General features: G+C 37.1%; 1 protein-coding gene across 50 annotated transcripts in view; it reads left to right on the forward strand.

Annotated features, from left to right (window-relative positions):
- The window catches only part of CSPP1 (centrosome and spindle pole associated protein 1), a 130516-nt gene that overhangs the window by 1801 nt on the left and 106033 nt on the right, over window positions 1–22682 (forward strand). For 24 of the 50 annotated variants that reach the window (XM_073998928.1, XM_073998934.1, XM_045399111.3 and 21 more), the window contains exons 2-4: window positions 8924–9032; window positions 11166–11265; window positions 20702–20805. Coding sequence is in view for 34 of the 50 variants with exons in the window: in XM_045399111.3 (XP_045255046.2) it covers window positions 8934–9032; window positions 11166–11265; window positions 20702–20805 (303 nt within the window). In the remaining 16 variants the exon portion in view is untranslated. Of the gene's footprint in view, window positions 1–1987; window positions 2121–8923; window positions 9033–11165; window positions 11266–20701; window positions 20806–21522; window positions 21547–22682 lie in introns of all 50 variants that reach the window. The other 26 variants (XR_012416455.1, XR_012416458.1, XR_012416457.1 and 23 more) reach the window with 3 other exon arrangements.

A 22682-nucleotide genomic window follows, 5' to 3' on the forward strand; every position in this document is an offset into this window, starting at 1 on the left:
ATCTCAGCTCACTGCAAGCTCCGCCTCCTGGGTTTACGCCATTCTCCTGCCTCAGCCTCCCGAGTAGCTGGGACTACAGGCATCCGCCACCTCGCCCAGCTAGCTTTTTGTATTATTTTTAGTAGAGACGGGGTTTCACCGTGTTAGCCAGGATGGTCTCGATCTCCTGACCTCGTGATCCGCTCGTCTGGACCTCCCAAAGTGCTGGGATTACAGGCTTGAGCCACCGTGCCCAGCCCCAGATTATCCTTTTAACATCATTCTGACTTAGGTTCTGATGTACTTTTCTGAGTGGCAGGCAAGGATGTTTGAGCAAGTGTTTCAGCAATTTGGCATAACCCTAAGGCTAATTTATGTTATTGCCCTTTATCACCATTAAGGGTGTATTATTAGTAGCTGCTGAAAGACTTCAACATGGTTTTATATATTTATTCACTCTCTCTTTGTATCCTGTCTCCCAGCCTCCCTCTTTCCCCCAGCAACAGTTTTTACATGTTAGCAATATTAGGGAAATTTGTCAAAATTTGGGTGTACCCATGGGAGGAAGTTGCTCATGTGGATGCCATCTGCCAGGAGAAAGATGGAGAACCTTTCATGCGGTAGACAGATCTCTGGATGGATGAGAAGTGAGAAACATTGTCCTGGTCACTTTGTCCCTCCCTGTCTTCTAAAGCTCTTTCACTGGCCCCTCCCCCTACCCCACATGTTATCACACTTTGACACCTAGGTCCTGTTCCCCTACTCTAGGGTCTCTTTTTCCAGGCAAAACTTCTCCCACAGCCTTAATGATTATTTTATATACTGCTAGATCTTTATTTCCAGCCTGGGTTCTATTCTGAGTTCTAGACATTTTTAGATTGTTTTCTTCATATCTCCAGTGCATCCATTATGGATATCTCACATTTAGCTCCTGTCAGCCGCTGTGGCAGGGGGCATTATCTTGTCCAAATTTGAGGACAAGAATCATGTTTATATATATACATATATATACATATATATACGTATACATGTATACTTATATACACATATATACACGTATACATGTATACTTATATACACATATATACTTATATACACACATATATACATACATACATATATACACACATATATACATATGTACACATTGGTTTTTTTTGTTTGGTTTTTTGTTTTTTGAGACAGAGTCTCACTCTGTCACCCATGCTGGAGTTCAGTGATGTGATCTTGGCTCACTGCAACCTCTGCTTCCCGTTTTCAAGCAATGGTTCAGCCTCCTGCTACGCCCAGCTAATTTTTTATATTTTTAGTAAAGATGAGGTTTTGTCATGTTGGCCGGCCTGGTCTCAAACTCTTGACCTCAAGCCATCTGCTTGTCTTGACCTCCCAAAGTGCTGGGATTACAGGCATGAGCCACCATGCCCCGGCCACATTTTATATTTTTGATCACGCCAGCCTCTAGCACAATGTCTTGCTTTAGGAGGGGAGTCATTTTCCGTTTCTCATGCTCCCATAGTGGGAAGGAAATTTGTACTCCAGTCCTTGAGAGGGAAAAGGATAGGAGCAACATTTTCCCATCTTTTTGTGACTGATGAATTTGGGAGAAGGAATTGGGCAAACTCAGTTCTTACTGGGTTCTGTTTATTGGATTTGACTAGACTTAGCAGAATGGGTATGCTCTGGTCTGCTTATATCTATATGATAAGCATAACGAGCCAAAGGTTAAGATTTAGAGAAGTTAGTATAGATTATGATAACCAAGTATCAATTATTGATGATTTAAATCTCAGCATACTTTGTTTGCAGGCTCTGTTTTTTTGTTTGTTTGTTTTGTTTTTTGAGACAGAGTCTCGCTCTGTCACCTAGGCTAGAGTGCAGTGGCACGATCTCGGCTCACTGCAAGCTCTGCCTCTCGGGTTCACTCCATTCTCCTGCCTCAGCCTCCTGAGTAGTTGGGACTACAGGTGTCTGCCACCAAGCCTGGCTAATTTTTTTGTATTTTTAATAGAGATGGGGTTTCACCGTGTTAGCCGGGATGGTCTTGATCTCCTGACCTCGTGATCCGATAGCCTCAGCCTCCCAAAGCGCTGGGATTACAGGTGTGAGCCACTGCGCCCGGCCACAGGCTCTGTTTTTAAGAGGTAAATCTTCATATATGCAAAGACTATAAAGATACAACAATAAACAATAAAAGAATTGATCTTTTTTTTTTTTTGACACTGAGTATTGCTCTGTCATCCAGGCTGTAGTACAGTGGCATGATCTGGGCTCATTACAACCTCTGCTTTCTGGTTTCAAGCCATTCTCCTGCCTCAGCCTCCTGATTAGCTGGGACTACAGAGGTGTGCCACCATGCCTGGCTAATTTTTGTATTTTTAGTGGAGATGAGTTTTGCTGTGTTAACCAGACTGGTCTCAAACTCCTGACCTCGGGTGATCCATTCCCCTTGGCCTCCCAAAGTGCTGGGATCACAGGCATGGGCCACCACGCCTGGCCTGATCTGTTGATTTCCAAGTGTTAGGTTCTCTGTCATACTTTTTATATGCATTATTTTGCTTTTTCTTCATAATATACTAGAATAAATGATATTTCTGTTTTATAGATTAGGCATAATCTATAGGTATGTTAAGGAACATACTTGAGGTCATTCACGTTGAGATCAGTAAGTGATGGAAATATATTTCAAACCCAGTTCTTTCAATTAAACTGTTTTCCTGAGAACTGTTTATTATCTACATACTATGTACACAGCTACTGGGGAAATAATACTTGGCCATGATGTCTTGAAAAAAGTTGTGAGTGACTTTATATTGTAGAGTGTCAGAGATATAAATAATCTCATTTAGGTTTCTTTCAGCTGATTTATTTTTGGCAACTTAATCCTTAAATTACAAACTTTCTTACTGTATATTGTACATATGCCATATTTATTAACCCTGTCTCTGTGATTCACCAAGTAATTCTTGAATAATTGTGTAGTTGAAATATGTTTTATGTAAGTTATCACATGCTTTTAGGAGTGAGAAAAAGAAAAATGGCCGTGACATCTGACATCTAGAAACTAGTATTGCTAGAAACTAGCCTGGCATTCACAGTAACTTTGTGTTTTTCTGTTGAAGATAAACTGTTGTACAGAATGTCAACATCAGATAAGGCCACTCTGTGTCTATGATGGATCAAGACAAAAACATTCCATCATTGTGTCCAAACACAGACAAATGTTGTCCAAGACACAAGATACCAAACATTCCCTTTCCCAGCTGATGTGAATGTCTACTGCTTGTTTACCAGTTACAGCATTAGCCTCCCCCTATATTTTAGATTTATTGAGTGGTACCATCATAGAATTAACCCCACTTCCAACAGTGTTCAATCCTGAGCAAAACTCCACTTCCTTAAATGAAGCCTTCTCCCAAATCACCCAACACATATAAGTCTTTTCCAATACCCTCTTACCACAATACCACAGGGTTCCCCAGGGTGTGTGTTCTCTGTGCATTCCTTAATGCAATGAGTAGTAAATCCAACTTAACTGTAGTAGTTTTCCTGGTGGTCTTTGACTGGAGATCATTACCAGGAGAAGACTCATTAGTGTCTTTGACTCTTTAATATTAAAGTCATTATAATCTAATTGGATTAGATATAGGACAAAATTAGAAGTGATTAGAAATGTACTTATATCTCGGATAAAGCTTACGTTTTAGTTATGGCATATGCTATATTTACTATGGTTGTTTAAAAGTATGTTTTATTATTGGTACTTTTTGTACTTTTGATTACTGCAAGTTAAAATCAGTTCTATAATTTATAATGTTAAATAATTACAGTAAAGATAAATATAAGCATCTAGGCCGGGCGCGGTGGCTCAAGCCTGTAATCCCAGCACTTTGGGAGGCCGAGATGGGCGGATCACGAGGTCAGGAGATCTAGACCTTCCTGGCTAACACAGTGAAACCCCGTCTCTACTAAAAATAATACAAAAAGCTAGCCGGGCGAGGTGGCGGGCACCTGTAGTCCCAGCTACTCGGGAGGCTGAGGCAGGAGAATGGCGTGAACCCGGGAGGCGGAGCTTGCAGTGAGTCCAGAACGCGCCACTGCACTCCAGCCTGGGCAACGGAGCAAGACTCCGTCTCAAAAAAAAAAAAAAAAAAAAATATATATATATATGTATAAGCATCTATAAATTCAAAAGGGAGATCTTTCAAAGCCTGGTTAGACCAACATGTAAATGAACATGTTAATAATTGTTAATAGGTTGTATGGAAACCTTAGTTCCGTGTGAAGGTGGCATGTTACTGCTTTTTTTTCTTTTTAGATAAATGACATTTCTTTCTTTCTTAAGACGGAGTCTTACTCTGTTGCCCAGACTGGAGTGAAGTGGCATGCTCTTGGCTCACTGCAACCTCCACTTACCTGGTTCAAGCAATTCTCCTGCCTCAGTGTCCCCTAGTAGCTGGGATTACAGGTTTACACCACCATGCCTGGCTAATTTTTGTATTTTTAGTAGAGACGGGGTTTCGCCATGTTGGCCAGCCGGTCTCGAACTCCTGACCTCAGGTGATCCACCTGCCTCAGCCTCCCAAAGTGTTGGGATTACAGGCGTGAGCCACCGCCCCCAGCCTAGATAAATGATATTTCTGTTTAAATTCTGTGCAAAATTCTATAGCAAAATATATGCATTATCTCATCATTTTATTCCTATCAAGACATAGAATATTTAGGAAGATTAGAGGATTTTAGGGATTGATTTTTTTTAAACATGATAACTTGTTTGCTGTTGAGTTGTTCAGAATTTTTAGGATTTAGGAAATCTTTGTTTCAGAAAGATTTAGGCAGAATCTTTTGTGACTATTAGCAAATTAAAAATGGCTGAAATAGGCCGGGCATGGTGGCTTATGCCTGTAATCCCAGCACTTTGGGAGGCCAAAGCGGGCAGATCATGAGGTCAGGAGATAGAGACCATTCTGGCTAACACAGTGAAACCCCGTCTCTACTAATAATACAAAAAAATTAGCTGGGCATGGTGGTGGGCACCTGTAGTCTCAGCTACTCGGGAGGCTGAGGCAGGAGAATGGTGTGAACCCAGGAGGCAGAGCTTGCAGTAAGCCGAGATTGCACCACTGTACTCCAGCCTAGGTGACAGAGCGAGACTCCGTCTCAAAAAAAAAAAAAAAATGCTGAAATAAGCTGAATGTGATGGCTGGCAGTTGTAATTCCAGTGATTCTGGTGGCCAAGGTGGGAGGATCACTTGAGCTTAGGAGTTCAGAGTTACAGTGAACTATGATCGTGCCACTGCACACCAGCCTGGGCAGCAGAGTGAGACCTCATCTCTAAAAAACAAAAAACAACAAAAGAAATTGACCAGAATGTATCAACTTTTGTTGATTTGAAATATATTTTGCTAAAACTATATATGTAAATATATATATTTTTTAATTTTTAATTTTTTTTTTTGAGATTGGGTCTTGCTTTGTTGCCCAGGCTGGAGTCCAGTGGCATGCTCATAAGCTCACTGTAGCCTTGATCTCCTGGGCTCAAGTGATCTAATCCTCCTGCCTCAGCTTCCCCAATAGCTGGGACGACAGGATGCACCACCATGCCTGGCTAATTTTTTTTATTTTTATTTTTAGTAGAGATGAGATCTTACTATGTTGCCCATGCTGGTCTTGACCTCCAGCGCTCAAGTGATCCCACCTTGGCCTCTCAAAGTGCTGGGATTACAAGTGTGAGCCACCAAGCCCAGCCTAAAGCTATGTTTTAAAATCAGTGTTTCGTTTGGTAGTAAATAATAGCATGAAGTTTACATTAGGTACTGTTTACCAGTTATAAGTTTCAACATATTCTTTTAGGTAAAGCCTGCTTTTCTACAATTATGTGTGTATATATATATATTTTACAAATTATTATTATCCCAAACATTAAGTTCAGTGGATGCTTTTTTTCTTTAACTTGCTTGCGTTTGATACTGTTCACTAGTTCTATTTTGTATCTCTCCTCTTTTCCTCAACTAATTATGCTGATTGGGTTTGTTTCATGTCCCTGTTTTAATTATTATTTAATTATTCCTTTTTTTTTTTTTTTTTTCCCAGCTTCAATTCTTCTGTCACTCCCTCAAGTGAACACTGGCTGTTGTTTAGTTCTGGGTCATCTCTCTTTTTCCCTGTCTGTGCTCATTTACTGTGGCTTCAACTGTTATCTTTAAAATACATAGTTAATGTAGTTCATTTTCTTGAATTTGAATCTTAAATTTATAACCATCTACTGGAAATTTCCAGTAGCACATCCTACTAGCTCCAACTTTTTAACATATGTAAACCAAACCTTTCTAAATCTTCCAACTTGCTCTGACTTACTTCTGTCCAAGATTCTATCCACATTTAGCTTCCAGGCCTTAAAACGTTGATCATTAGTGGCTTCTTTTTTTTCTACGTACCCAATTAGATGCTAACTTTCATGGGACTTTGGAAGATGTGTTTGGAAAAAAATTCTAGGTTAAATGAAGAAAGGTTAGTCCTTTCAAAAAATGGTGCTGGAATACTCTATTCATATGCAAAAAAGTTGAGTCTTGACCCTTACAGATTTGCAAAAATTAACTTTGAATGGATCATATACTTAAATGTAAGAGAAAAAACTAAAAACTTCTAAAAGGAAACATAAAAGAAAATATTTGTGATCTTGGGTTAGGCAAAGATTTTTTTTAGCTGGGCACGGTGGCTCACGCCTGTAATCCCAGCACTTTGGGAGGCCGAGGCAGGCGGATCACGAGATCAGGAGATCGAGACCATCCTGGCTAACACGGTGAAACCCCATCTGTACAAAAAATACAAAAAAATTAGCTTGGCGTGGTGGCATGTGCCTGTAGTCCCAGCTACTCAGGAGGCTAGGCAGGAGAATTGCTTGAACCCGAGAGGCGGAGGCTGCAGTGAGCCAAGATTGCGTTACTGCACTCCAGCCTGGGCGACAGAGCAGGACTCAGTCTCAAAAAAAAAAAAAAATTTTTTTTTAGATAGGACACAAAAAGTATAAACAATAAATTAAAAAACTGATGAAAAAATTGTTAAATTGGACTTGATAAAAATTTAAAACTTTCACTGTTAAAAATATATCAAGAAAACTTACAGAGCACAGATTGGCAGAAAATATTTTTACAAAGCAAGTTTTGTAAAATGTTGCTTTGTAAAAATAAATCAAGTTTAATAAAGGACTTTTATTAAGTATATATAAAGAAATCTTACAATTTAATGGTAATAAAACAACCTGCTGGGCTTCGTGGCTCATGCCTGTAGTCCGAACACTTTAGGAGGCCGAGGCAGGAGTATCACTTGAGTCCAGGAATTGAATGGGTAACATTGAGCTGTGATCATACCACTCTAGCCTGGGCAACATAGTGAGATCCTGTGTCTGCAATAAACAAACAAATGAAAAAACTAGCTGGGGATGGTGGTGCTTACCTATAGTCCTAGTTGTTCAGGAGGCTGAGGTGGAAGGATTGCTTGAGCCCAGGAGTTCAAGGCAGAAGGTACACTATGATGGCAACACTGCACTCCAGCCTGGGAAACAACGTGAGAGCCTGTCTCAAAAAAAAAAAAAAAAAAAAGAAAGAAAGAAAAGCTAATTTTAACAAAAGGTCAGATCTGAGTAGATACTTTCCCAATGATTATATGTATGGTAAATAAATAGATGAAAAGATGCTCAACATCATAGTTCTCAGAGAAATGCAGATTAAAACCTCACAGAGATGCCACTAAATACACAATAGAATGACTAAGATAAAAATGACTGAAAATATCACACCTTGGCAAGAATGTGTAGAAATTGCAATTGTCATTACAACCCACATACATTCTTATACATTGGAATGTAATATGGTACTTTATACTTTGAGGAACAGTTTAGCAGTTCAGAAATTAGACAACATCTTGACCATATGATAAAAAATACTATCACTAACGAGGGGCAGGTAAATATCATGTGCCTTCTTTTTGTGACACCTTGAAATTTCACCTAATATATCTGATGAGAATGCATAATCTAAATTTAGTCATGAAGAAACATCAGGCACATCCCAGATAAGGGATGTTCTATTGTAAAGGTTGTTCTATTACACAGGATTCTTTCACCTGTGTAAATTGGGAAAAGACAAAAAGATGGTAGAGAGAGATATTCCAAATTAAATAAGGCAAAAGAGATATAACAGGGAAATGCAATCAATACCTAACTTAGATGGGGTCCTGAATTAGAGAAAATAGGCTCTAAAGGCTGCTATTGAGTCAGTTGACAAAAGTGGAATATGGACAATAGATTAAAAAATCAGTGTTACAAAAGTTGATAATTATGTTGAGGTTATATAAGAAAATAACCCAGTTCTTAAGACACACACACTGAAGAGCTTAGGGGCAAAGGGCTATGATATATGTACTTTATTCTCTGAATAATTTTAGAAAAAATTGTGTGTATAGAGAGAATGACCTTGTGTGCACAAGCAAAGGATGAAGCAAGTGGAGCAAAATCTTAATAGGGAATTAATAAAGAATCTTTGTATATTCTTGGTATTATTACTGTAACTTCTCTGTAAGTCAGAAATTATCTCCCAATAGTTAAAAAAAACTTTTTATTTTATTTATTTATTTTTAAAGTGCTTTGGCTTAAGGATTTAAAGAACTTTTTGTTTGCTTGCCTTTGTTTTTTGCCGGGGAGGGGGTGTATATGGAGGGTGGTGGTAGTTTTTCATTTTCTTTTTATTTCAGATATTTTAAAGTATATTGTAGGCTTTTTGGGGAAGTTGGGAGAGGCAGTAGGCAGGCGTATTTATGATCAATCTTAAGTTTGAATTTCTCAATTTGATAAGTGAGATTGAAAACTAAATGTGGGCTAAGTCTACATGTTGATAATTAGGCTAAAAATACTGTGATACAGATATGCTCATTGAAATTTTTTTAAAAGAATCTGCAAAATGGCTGATAATTTGGATGAATTTATCGAAGAGCGAAAAGCCAAATTGGCCAAAGACAAAGCAGAGTTGGAAGGTGATCCACCTTACATGGAAATGAAGGTAAACTTAATAATTTTCTTTGAACATGTTTTATTATAATTGTCTATGGAGATTACTCCTGTGTAAATGCAAAATATCCTCTTCTATGAGTGAGAATCTTCTGTTTCGTTCTATGCTGTCATTCTGGGAGCCTAACTCCAGACAGGATTGCAATAATTTTGAATGCAGTTTTTATTTTGTGGTGGTTTATATCTCACAGTGTTTCTCTTATCTCTTGTTGAAGAATTATTTGGTTTATAAAATGATTATGAGACCAGTTCCATTACAAAGAACTTCCGCAACATAAACAGAATAGTTGTAAAAGCAAGTTCTTATGGTCTGTGTGAAAAAATTCGATTTAATTAGTTTAAAAAGTTTTTTTGAAATCTACAAAAGTGAGTTTATTAATTTATTTCGTACTATTTGTATTTCTTAATATAAATTTCTTAAAATAATTTTTTTTTTTTTTTTTTTGAGATAGAATCTCACTCTGTTGGCCAGACTGGACTGCAGTGGTGTGATCTCAGCTCACCACAACCTCCGCCTCCCAGGCTCAAGTGATTCTTCTGCCTCAGCCTCATGAGTAGCTGGGACTATAGGTGCCCGCCACTATGCCTGGCTAATTTTTGTATTTTTAGTAGAGTTGAGGTTTCTCTATGTTGGCCAGGCTGGTCTTGAAGTCCTGACCTCGAGATCCACCCACCTCGGCCTCCCAAAATGCTGAGATTACAGGCGTGAGCCACTGCACCCAGCCTAAAATAATTGTTTCTTAAAGCAATGTCTGAAAGGCTTTCTTAAAGCTTTCCTTGTTTAGGTGAAACTGATTTATCCATTTAGCAAATACTTACTGAGATTGTGTTAGGTACTATGCTAAGCTCTGAGAATACAGCCCTGATTAGAGTGTTGTGGCACCTTCTCAGGGCTCAGTGTGTGTAATAAGATACAGCATGTAGTTTAATCTGTGTCATATGGTTCATCATAATGAAAGTCACCATATATATTGGTTTGTTCAAGATAATCCTGGTTTACCTGTTGTCCAGTGTTTTTTTCTGGTTTAGCATTTGTCCTGGACAAAGGTATCTTGGCTGAAATGACAAATACTATAGATGCTCTAATTACAATTTTACTTACATGGCTAACATTTATTGAGTACTAGCTATGGACAAGGCATATTCTTAAGAGGTTATATTTCACAGTAATCTATGAGGTAAGTGCTGTTATTGTAATTTTCCAGATGAGTAAACTGAGGCAAGTTAAGTAATGAGACTAAAGCAGTAGAGTTGGTGGAACTAGGCTTTGATCCCTGGCAGCCTGGCTCCAGTGCTTGTCCTCGGAACCAACATAATAGGTTGCCTTTCTTCCATAATAACCTGTCATGTACCAGGAATGCCAAGGACTTTATATGTATCATTTTATTTAATCATAATATCCCTGTTAAGTAGGTGAAAATTTTTTGTTTTATGGATTAAGAAAGTGAAGCTCACAGGAGTTAAGTAATTTGTCCAGGTCCACACAGTGGTGGATTGAGGAGTAGAACCTTTATGCAGCTCCAGAGTCTATCTCTTAACCACTCTCCAGTGTTTAGGACCAGCTTATGGCTTTGGAGTGACATAATTTGGAGTACATAGCTTTAAAGACAGTTTTGCTATAATTTCTAATATTAATTTGTACATAAGTAATTTTAAGTCTTGGTTCAAGTATCACCTGCTCAATGAGGCCTTGTAGTCCCTCCCCCACCATTTCTGGGCCTCCTTACTTTAATCTGTTTTCTTTTCCCATAACCCCTTGCTGCCACTGTCTATATATCACGTAATCTAATCATGAGTTAATTATGTGTCCCCCCAATAGTTTATAAGCTTCATGATGGCAGAAATTCTTGTATTTTTTAAAACTTACATACTTTCAACGCTTGACAAAATGTTTGGCACTTAATAGGAACTCAGTAAATATTTGTTGGTAAGTGAATGAGTTAAATATTAGAATATCTGTTATAAAATCAAATACCTTTGGTTAATTCTTCAAACCTTACACTTAGTTTCTTTTATGATGTACTGTGTAATTTCATCAAGCTGTTTAATTAAAATTTGAGGTGGGTTGTATATTTCATGGTTTTTTTTTTCCCCTTTGATTTTGTAAACTTTATGTCTCTTTCAGGACAAGTTGTCAGAGAAGCTTTCTGAAAACAGTAAGATACTGATCTCTATGGCTAAAGAAAACATACCACCAAATAGTCAACAGACCAGGGGTTCCTTAGGTATGTCATTAGATGTGCTAAACTTCTTTTAAGATATTCTTAGTGGGCTCTTCTGAAAGAGGTTTGTCTTATCAGAAAAAAAGATTTATTTGGAATCCTAGTAATTTTTCTTTCTGGAATCTTATATAAGTCAATATGGTCTACATATGAAATATAACTCATACTGAAAACTTTGTACTTGTTTTATGTGATACTGCATTAGTTATGATTTGTGGAACTTATAGAAGTAGTTGTATATAACATAACTTTAAAAATTGAAAACTTTGAAAGGAATTTGTGTGTGTGTGTGTGTGAGTACGAGGGAGAGAGAGAGAAGAGAAACTTTTATTTGTTGACTGAAAATGGTGAACTTGCTCATTTAAAAATTAAATATGCTTAAAGGGTACAAAATGCTGTTTGGTGAAAGACTGTTTTAATTATTGATGATCATGTTGGAGTTGTAAAGAAGTTAATACTGTAGCCATACTAATGCTTTGATTATGGTATGGTATGAAAATATTTGGAAACTTTTTACCACATTTTGGCTTGTTGATAGGTATACATTTTAAAAAAAGAAAATGTATGAATACGTAAAAATTTTTGTTTATTTATTAAATACAGGGTCTCTCTCACCCAGGCTGGAGTGCAGTGGCATGATCATAGTTCAGTATTACCTTGAACCCCTGGGTTCAAGCAATCCTCCTGCCTCGGCCTCCCAAAGTACTACGATTATAGGCCTGAGCCACTGTGCCCAGTCTGTATGAATATATATATATATATATATATATATTTTTTTTTTCCCCCCCCAAGGCTGAGTCTGGCCCTGTTGCCCAGGCTGGAGTGCAGTGGCATGATCTCGGCTCACTGCGACCTCTACCTCCTCCCAGGTTCAGGCGATTCTCCTGTCTCAGCCTCTCAAGTAGCTGAGATTACAGGTGCATGCCACCACACTCAGCTAATTTTTTATATTTTTGGTAGAGACAGGGTTTCGCCATGTTGGCCAGGCTGGTCTCGAACTCCTGACCTCAGGTGATCTGCCCACCCACCTCGGCCTCCCAAAGTGCTGGGGTTACAGGCGTGAGCCACTGTGCCTGATCTGTATCTGTATGAATATTTTTAGTGTGCATTTTGTGATTTATTGATGATGACAAACTTTTTCACAAAAAGAAAGTCAACTATGATAAGTTCATTTGGATAAAGCATTGTTCTCAAATGGACAGCTTTTCATGTCTGTAGGTATACTCCTAAATTGTTTTTGTGTGCCAGTGGATACAAGGGGATGCCAGCCAAGAAACTGAATGGTTAGTAAGCTTTGTCTCTCCATTAGACAAATAGCTCAAAGTGAGTGCCCTACTTTTAATATCAGATATACGGATAACTTTCCATTTTGAATCTCTTATAAATTATTAATATGTAACATGAGTGAACTAAAGTATTATATATTGGTAAAATTTTTTAATCTCTAAGGCTCTTAATTTTTTTTTCTGTGAAATAAGTTTGATTATCTTCCAGTGCTACGTTTTTATGAATCTAAATTTTAATTATTCCAAGAGATAATTTTTAAAAAGTTTAATAGTAGGTTATCTCAAGCACTAAGGTCGCTAAGGTTCATCAGAATCCGTTTTAAATTCTAGGGTTACAGCTTGCTTTGGATTGGGCTGTGGCACCTTTATGACCTCTCAGGAGCTAAACTTTGTTTCCTTATGACATCTATCTCAAAAAGTCGTTATGGGTGAAAGTTAAATATGTGAAAAGATGGCTGGCACATAATTGGTACACAATAAATATTAATTTCTTTTTCTCCTTTACATCTTTTTTTTTTTTTTTTTTTTTTTGGTGAGACAGGGTCTTACTCTGTCACCCAGGCTGGAGTGCAGTGGCATAATCTTGGCTCACTGCAACCTCCACTTTCCAGGCTTAAGTGATTCATCCTCCCTCCTCAGCCTCCAAGTAGCTGAGACTACAGGTGAGCACTACCATGCTGGCTGACTTTTTTATATATACACATATTTTCTGTAGAGGTAGCATTTTGCTGTGTTGCCAGGCTGGTCTCGAACTCCCTAGCTCAAGCCATCCACCTGCCTCGGCCTCCCAAAGTTCTGGAATTACAGGTGTGAGCCACTTGTGCCTGGCCTTCCATCTTTTTAAAAGTAGTTTTTCGGGCTGGGCATGGTGGCTCATGTAATCCCAACACTTTGGGAGGCCAAGGCCAGCAGATCACTTGAGGTCAGGAGTTCAAGACCAGCCTGGCCAACATGGTGAAACCCCGTCTCTACTAAAAATACAAAAAAATTAGCCCAGCATGGTGGCGCAAGCCTATAATCCTAGCTACTTGGGAGGCCGAGGTGGGAGGATCACTTGAACCTAGGAGGTGGAGGTTGCTGTGAGCTAAGATTGTGCCCCTGCATTCCAGCCTGGGCGACAGAGAGACTCCATCTCAATTAAAAAAAAAAAAATGTAGGTTTTTGAATTGTCTTAGGAATTATTCTTTGATCATTACATTCACATATGATGGAGAGTTAAAAGTATAACTAAAAGATGGTGACCTTTGCCTTTTCATTAATTGGTGTTACTTGGGCCTCTGACCTAGGCCGACTTCTCATCTTACACACTCCCCGAGTGTCCATATCCGCTCACACGGCTTTATTTACTATTAGTGTGTTCATGACTTCTGAATCTTTATCCCAGTCCTAGGTTCTATTGTGAACTTGATCCATATGTCTGATTTTCTATTGGACATCTGTACTTGTATGGTCATGTATGGCATGGGCTCAAAATCAAAATTTGCAAAATTAACTTATACTCATGTCAAACTTTCAAGTGCTCCCCATCTCACTGAGCTGGCTGCCTAGTCATCCTTGATTCCTGTCATCTCCTGTCTCCTATATCAAGCAGTTACACAAGTCTAGTTGATTCTGATGTGTAAATCTCAAATAAGGTCACTTGACTGTAATCCCACTGACTTTCTTTTATGCAGGCCTCTGTTGTCTGTAAGATTTTTGTAAAAGCTTCCTAGTGTTTTTGGTGGTTGTTTTGTTTTACAGTCTAGCCCCCTCTACCAAATTGCTGTGTGTTTTTTATATATTTGCATAAAACAAATCTGATCATATTAGTCTCTGCGTCAAACTTCTTTTTTTCTTGTATGATAAATGTTCCATCTTATTATTTCTGCTAGATTGGGTTGGTCAATCCTGTCATGTGCTTCTAGAGGATTGGTTTTCCTTTTGAAGAGTAGTTTTGAACTCATTCAGCTTCTCTTTTGTACCACAGTGACATGCTAACTTGCCTCCTATTGTATTTCCACTGCCTAGCACAGTGTGCAGCACTTACTGCTTGGAAAAGATGTTTTAAACCAACGAGTTAATGTCCCCATTGCAAAAATAAAACCAATTCTCTTTGGTGTGTTGACTTTGATTTTCATGGAATGCTTCTTCCATTGCCATCTGAAACCATAATTAATAATTTTTGATGCACATGGAATTTTATTAAAGAACAGTATATAATTTGACTAATTTTATACCGCATAAGCTTTAGTTACTGACCTCCTGCTTGATTAATTGTGGCTTTAAAATTCAGTCAAATACATAGTTTCTCACACTGGGAAAAATGTAAAATTATTTGGCAACTAAGGGTTTTCCTTAAGTGGTCTCATTTAGGAATTATAAAAAACAGGTCTAATGTAGGTCAAATTTGGAAATGAGGTATTGACTTAAAGCACTGTAATATCATAGTTTGAATAAGTAATTAAGCATAGTGTAGTAATCAGTGATATATAAACTGGACATACTCATTTTATCCAATGAAAACAATCTTTGATAGCTCATAGTACAACTATCATACAACACTATGATTTTATAAATTCTTTTCTGTTAGATACTGATGATATTCATGGTTAATTCCATGTGATTCTTTCTACCACTATTTATACCTTTCATAAAAGGATTCGAGGTAGCATTACAGTGACTTGGACCAGACTTCACAGGTTAAGGGCATAGGCCTCCACAAGACTGCCTTCACTTTAGACTCCAGTTGCAAATCCAAGGGTCACCAGGACACCCTCAGGTCTGACCATCTGGCTATAAATTTGGGGGTTTCCCCCATCCCCTCAAGTTCAATAATTCATAAGAATGACTCACAGAACTCAAGAAAGTGCTATATTTAATGGTCACAGTTTTATAGCATAAGTATACAAATCAGAACTAGCCAAAGGGAGAGACAAATAGGGTAAGGTCTGGGAGGGTCCAAACATGAAGTATCTGTTAGTCTCAGGGAGGCATTACCCTCCTGGCACATCAGTATGTGACAGGATACAGCATATTGCCAACCAGCCTCACCTGAGCCTGAGTGTCCAGAGTTTTTACTGGATTTTCCTTATGTAGGAATGATTGGTTGAATCATTGCTTCTTGGCTTGATCTCCAGCCCTGCTACATTCATTCCCCTTGCGCCTGGCTGATGTCACCTGGCACAAAGGCCCAACCCTCAAATCACATGGTTGGTTTTTCTGGCATGACCAGCTCCCGTTTTTGTCATCTCTGTAGTGTAAACTCTCTGGGGGTTCACAATGATTGACTTTGTTAGTATAAACTGTTAGGTGTGGTCCAGGGTACCCACTGTGAATAATAAAGATGTTCCCATCATCGGGTAAATTTTAAGGTCAAACCCACTAGGGGCTCACAATGATTTACCTTGTTAGTGTAAACTATTAGGTGTGGTCCAAGGTGCCCACCGTGAATAATAAAGACCTTCCCATTGTGTGGAAAATTTTAAGGATTTAGAGGTTACTTCCCAGGAAATAGAGGCAAAGGCCATTTACTTTTTTTTCTTTTTTCTTTTCCAAGCCAAGAGAAAGTAACAGTCCAGTTTTTTTATTACATGTAGGATGTACATGATTTAGTTCATATAAGCTAATGAAACAATGTCTTTAATAAGGAGTTTGTCAGAATAACTTACATACTAGTAATATTAAGAGAAAGTCACCTAAAAGTGATCTATAAAAGATCTTTTATCTCCCTAAACTGTTTCTAGGCATAATATTTGTGTTTATTTCATTAAAAGAAATTCTTACTAACTTATTGTTTAACAACCATTACTGTTATTAACAATAATCAATATTGTTGAGAAATACTTACATTAATCTTTTAAATGCTCCCATTAATCTTTTTAAAATGATACAAATTTGTGAAGGTCCTAAAACATATAGTTCCCCCCACCACCCAGTTTTTTTAAGGGAGAGGATCTTGCTCTGTCATCCAGGCTGGTGTGCAGTGGCACCATAATAGCTTACTGTAGCTTAAAACTCCTGGGCTCTGGGGATCTTCCTGCCTCAGCCTCTCGACTAGCTAGGACTATAGGCTCAGGCCACCATGCCCGACTAATTTTTAAATTTTTTGTAAAGATAGAGTCTTGCTATGTTGCCCAGGCTGGTTTTGAACTCTTGGGTTCAAACGATCCTCCCTTCTCTGGCTCCTAAGTAGTTGAGACTATAGGTTTGTGCCACTGCATCTGTCTAATTATAGTTTTAATTACTTGTTTTGAGACGGAGTCTCGCTCTGTTGCCCAGCCTGGAGTGCAGTGGTGCTGTCTCGGCTCACTGCAACCTCTGCCTCCTGGGTTCAAGTGATTCTCCTGCCTCAGCCTCCTGAGTAGCTGGGATTACAGGTGCCTGCCACCACACCCAGCTACTTTTTTTGTGCTTTTCATAGAGACGGGGTTTCACTATCTTGGTCAGGCTGGTCTCGAACTCCTTACCTCAAGTAATCCACCCACCTCGGCCTCCCAAGGTGCTGGGATTACAGGTGTGACCCACAGCACCCAGGCTTATAGTTTTAATTATCAGTCCTCTTTGTCTTAGGTTTATCCTGTTGTAAACTAAATCACAGATACTCTTCCACAGTTTTTATTCATTTTGTATGAGTCAAATGGGTCCTTGTAGTAATACCTTTATAGCTGTAATTTAAGAGTGCAGTGTCTCCTCAATTAGTCACATCTCCTTGTAAGTCACCCATTATGTAAAGGCCTATTATTATGTCCTATAATTTGTCTTTCGATTATTTTTACATAATGCTTTTTATGATAGTATAATAATGAAAAGAAAGTAAAAGTTCCATGGTAATCTGTTTCATAGAGTAATTATGATGAATGCCCTGTTAGAAGGTAAGTTAATTTTAAAGAAGTTATATACTTTAGTCTTAAGTATTTTATGTAAGCCATAACTGCTATAGAAACCAATTACTTCTAATTACTATAGTTCTGAAGTATAATGTTAACTATCTTAGGGTCATTGATGTTATACTTGATGAAGTGACATCACTTCAAATGACCCTAAAGTGACACGAATGCTTTACTTGCTACTAGATCCACCAGAAGACAACAGCCCAATAAGTAAGCCTCACCGTGTTCCTTAGCTCATTACGTCAATTGAGATGTTACTGTTAATGCATGGTTTAAAAGAATAGGATATTTACATTGTTCTATACAGTTCCTAATTTTATATCTGTGACTTAGCTCTAACGCCATAAAATGGTACAAGATGACAAAAATAAGAATGAAAAAGTTAGTGTTTTCTGTTGACTAAACATTAAATTAATAAAGTTATAAATAACTTAGAAGAGATTATATATTTATATATATTTTATTATATAAAATTGTTAAGACAATTTTATAATACTATTTGAATTAATAGTGAAAAGCAAATACTGTTAGTAAATAAAACTTTAACTTAATATGAATAATAGGCTGGGCGCAGTGGCTGATGCCTGTAATCCCAGCACTTTGAGAGGCCGAGGTGGGCGGATCATGAGGTCAGGAGTTTGAGACCAGCCTGGCCAATATGGTGAAACCCTGTCTCCACTAAAAATATGGAAATTAGCCAGGGGTGGCAGGTGCCTGTAATCCCAGCTACTTGAGAGGCTGAAGCAGGAGAATCACTTGAACCCGGGAGGCGGAGGTTGCAGTGAGCCAAGATTGCGCCACTGCACTCCAACCTGGGCAACAGAGCGAGACTTCTTCTCAAAATATATATATATATATATATATATATATATATATGAGTAATAATTTAAATGAAAATGAATTATGTTTTTCTTTCCATTCTTCCACATAAACCCACCCAGTAGAATTGAAAAACAGCAGTAAAAGCCACCTTAAACATATGCTTTTTGTAAATTTGTAAATTGCTTGTTCCTGGATGGGAAGGCAGTGTGTTGGCATCATCCTGGCAGCATTGTTGTCTTTTTCTCCTTGGCATAATAGAACATCCATTGTGACCCTGTGTGACTAGTGATATGTAACTTTGGTAACTAACTCTCTCTGTGCAGTCAGACCGCTAACAGGAGAAATGGAATATTAAGTATAGTATATTGTTCCCCCTCACCTTTTCTCATTTCTTTCTCTGGCTCAGGCACTCATGCATATATTCATTTGCAGATTTATTCGATGAACATTTTCTTGGGTTAAAGTTATGTGCCAGCATTATAAAATTGAATAGTGTGTGGACCTTGCCTTTATAGATTTTATAGTTTAGTTTTATATATGATGTTCCATTCTGAACATGAGAATCGAAACTTTCTCTCCTTAGGCTTAAATTCTGTATCTTTAAAAAAAGGTTTAGATTCCTTCAAGAGGAAACAGTTCCTTTCTAGGATGATTTAAAATTCCCAGCATATGGAATGCTTTAGTTTCTTTTGGAAGAGAGTTAGAAGCATGTGTAAGAGGTGTCCCTAAGGAATCCTCTGTTATACGCTCTATTATCAAGGAGTTAAATAGGCCAGAAATGTTTATAAAGAGAATTCCAGTGTTGATAGCGGTAAGTGGATTTTAGTATTCTGTAAGAATCCATAAACATCCGCTTATGTTTATATTACGCTGGTCTTTTCCCTGCCTGAAATGTTTCAGTGATGTAGTAAAGCAGTGATATGACACATTTTTGAAAAGTTCCCATCATTCAGCTACATTGTGAGAAATAAGGCACAAATGGTGATTTTTTATATCAGTTTATAAGCTACAGTCAAATTTTATTTCATCTGTAGTGCTCATAGCTGAATCTTTAAGGAAAGTTTTGGCCGAGTGTGGTGGCTCATGCCTGTAGTCTTGGCTACTCAGGAGGCTGAGATGGAAGGATTGCTTGAGGCCAGGAGGTTGAGGCTGCATTGTGCCATGATCACGCCACTGTACTCAAGCCTGGGTGACAGAGCAAGACCCTGTTTCAAAAAAAAAAAAAAAAAGACAAGTTTTATTTTGTTTAGAAATGATAATTTTTTAATGCTATAGTATTATGTGTATAGTGGAACTAAAAAAGGAATGAAGCTTCAGAAATCTAAATACTCATCTAATGTCTATGCTTCTTGATATAGTATTTTATTATTGAAGATTTGAAAAGTATATAATTTGATTTTTGATAGCTTTCTTGAGATATAATTTATACACCATAACATGTACCTATTTAAAGTCTACAATTCAATGGTTTTTAGTATATTTACAAGTTGTACAGTCATCATCATCATCATCCCTAAGTGTAATTTGATTTTTAAATTTTGTGTAAGGAAACACTACTCAAATTCAAAATTTTTCTTCAAAAATTAACATGCATTTATGGAGTTTCTGTTTGGGATGATGAAAAAATTCTGGAAATGGATAGTGGTGATGATTGTACAACATTGTGAATGTACTTAATGCCACTGGATTGTATGCTTGAAATGATTAAAATGGTAGGTTTTATATATATTTTACCACAATAAAAATTAATATCCATTTTTGTGAAATTAGAAGTGGTTTAACTTCAGAAGTTTTTAGGAATTTCATCCTATCTGAATGCTCTTTGGTAGAAAACTAAAAAAAAAAAAGAAATGTCATCCTAAGCAACACATGGCCCTAATAATTTTTTCTCAGAAACATGTTATATTAACGATATTCTTATATGCTAAGAAAATCATGTTACTGGTTTTCTTAGACTGAAAATGATGCATTAAAATTGTTGTTGGTATTTATTTTTATAGAAATTAGTATATAATTAAGTGAAGAAGTAAAGATAATTAGCTTTGCTTTAATTTTGCTGTTCTTGAGAAAGCAAGATGCCAAACAATGCTGGACTACTTATCTTAATGGGGGAAAAAGTAAATGTAATGCACACATGCATATAAATATGTATATGATAATATTAAAGTATCTGTTTATAGATGCATTAAAAAACTCTCTGCATGGAGACAAGAAATAAAAATGTTTGTTGTTCTGGACAGGAGAACAGGGTGGCTAGGGCTCATGGATGAGAATGATATTTTTGATAATATTTTTGATTATGTGAATGTATTATCTATTGAGACATTTTAGTAAAAAACTTACCCTAATCCTAGTCTCCGAATCAGCATAATTGTGTTCCTTCTTACTGTGCTTTGTTACAGGAAGTAGAACTTTGAGACTGGTTTGAAAATGAATTATATTAAGAAGTTGTTTTTTTTCTAGGAATTGATTATGGATTAAGTTTACCACTTGGGGACGACTATGAACGGAAGAAACATAAATTAAAAGAAGAATTGCGGCAAGATTACAGACGTTATCTTACTCAGGTAACGAGTTCTATTAATGAGTTGGGTTTAATGTTTCAGAATTCAGCTCCTAAATTTGTTTTCATAAGGTATTAGTCATATGTGTTAATGTTTAGGTTTTCAGTGGTACTAGCAAAGTAGTAGTATAGTTAAAGTTAAGTGGCATATATGACATTGATAGAGAAAAAATATTGCTGAGAACTGGCGCCATAGATTAATACAGACTTTTGACCTTTTGACTAAGGCAGTGGATTCTAATTTTAAGTGAGATCGTTAATTATGGTTTTTCATGTTTTCTGTAAAGTTGTCATGGTTTGAAGTAGTTCAATCATGGTTTCCCTCTCTTCTACACCCCCCAACTATGTATTAAAATGACATGTGGAGTTCTAGTTGCTAATTGTTTTCCTATGAGCCAAGCTTATACAATTACATTTAATTATTTAGCCACTAAAGCTTTTGTTTTATGATATCATGTTTTACTTAGTAGAACTCTTTAGTGTTTTTGTTAAATTATATAATGGCCGACGTAAAGCTTTATTGTAAGTTTTAAATTTAGGTTATAAAATTATTATAAACAATCATGATGTTTGTTGTGATCTCAAGATATTCTTTAATTTTTTACTGCTTTATGTTTGTTCCAAATGTACAAACTGTCTCTTATTTATTCTGATTTACACACGGAGAGAATGAACTTTGACTGAATACACGTTGTCAATGGTTTGTTTCCCTTGACTTTAGGGCATTACACAAGGGAAAAGAAAGGTAGGGTTGTCTGCAAAATGTCCTCCTTCAGTTTTTGCTTTCTCTCTTTTTTTTTTTATGATCTAGTAGCTTGCAATTGTTTGCATTTATGAGATTCAAACCAATTAGGAAAATGGGTTCATTTGTGATTTTGAGATGTTTGAATGGCACCACTTTGTATTCTTGCTTTTAGCAGATGACAGCGTACACATTATAATTTTCTGTTAATATAGTCATTACTTTTGATTCCTGCTTTGCGTTTGTTTATTGCTTTCTTATGCATTCTTTTTGAATATTCTGCAGTTAAGTCTGTTTTTAGCATGCAATTTTTCGTTTCTTAAATTATGCTAATCACAGTAAGATTAATAGAGTAGTAGAATATCTAAGATATTTGAACTACATGTTGTCAGAATTTGGATTACTCTGTTTTTGCAACAAAATCTGTAAATTACATTTGTCCATTTATATTAGAAAACAAAGAGAAACAGTTTATGGTTTTACAAAACTGGTTTTAAAAAGAATCTCACGGATTCACCATTCAACTAACGTATTTTAAACACTTATTATGAAGATGTATCAGGTATGCATCCTGTCTTCAAGAGGCTTAGAATTTAGTTGTAGAGATAGCATTCATACAATTCAGAAAGTGGTAACTACAAGGAGGATATAATGATCAAGAAAGTCCTCATAGTGGGAATTTCTATTTTGTGAGGCAATCTAGATTTGGATGATCTAGAGAGAGAATCAAAGTGAGAAAGCTTTTCAGATGGAGAGCATAGAGTAAAGGGGGACCCAGAGGGTAGACTTTAGCTTTGTATGAATGAGGCATATTAGCTTTACCAGCCTGAGTGGGTCAGAGTATCATTCTTTTTGAGAGTAGTAAGGAATAACGATGTGTACAGGATAGGATCAAATTAGAAGGCGGTGGATTTTTAACTGGTTATATGTGATAGGTAGTGATAAGCATCATACTTTCTTAAATAGCCTGTGAAGAGCATGGTAACTGTGTTTTAAGACAGTTCTGCATGTAGAGACTGTCATCTTATTGTCTTAAATTGCTGCTCAACTTAACTGATTTCCTTGTGCTAATTTTCACTCCAGGATAAAAATTCAAATTCCTTAGCATGGCACATGTCTTTCATGTTCCAGCCTGACTC

This window comes from Macaca fascicularis, chromosome 8, assembly GCF_037993035.2.
Source record: "Macaca fascicularis isolate 582-1 chromosome 8, T2T-MFA8v1.1".
NCBI classification, from domain to species: Eukaryota; Metazoa; Chordata; class Mammalia; order Primates; family Cercopithecidae; genus Macaca; species Macaca fascicularis.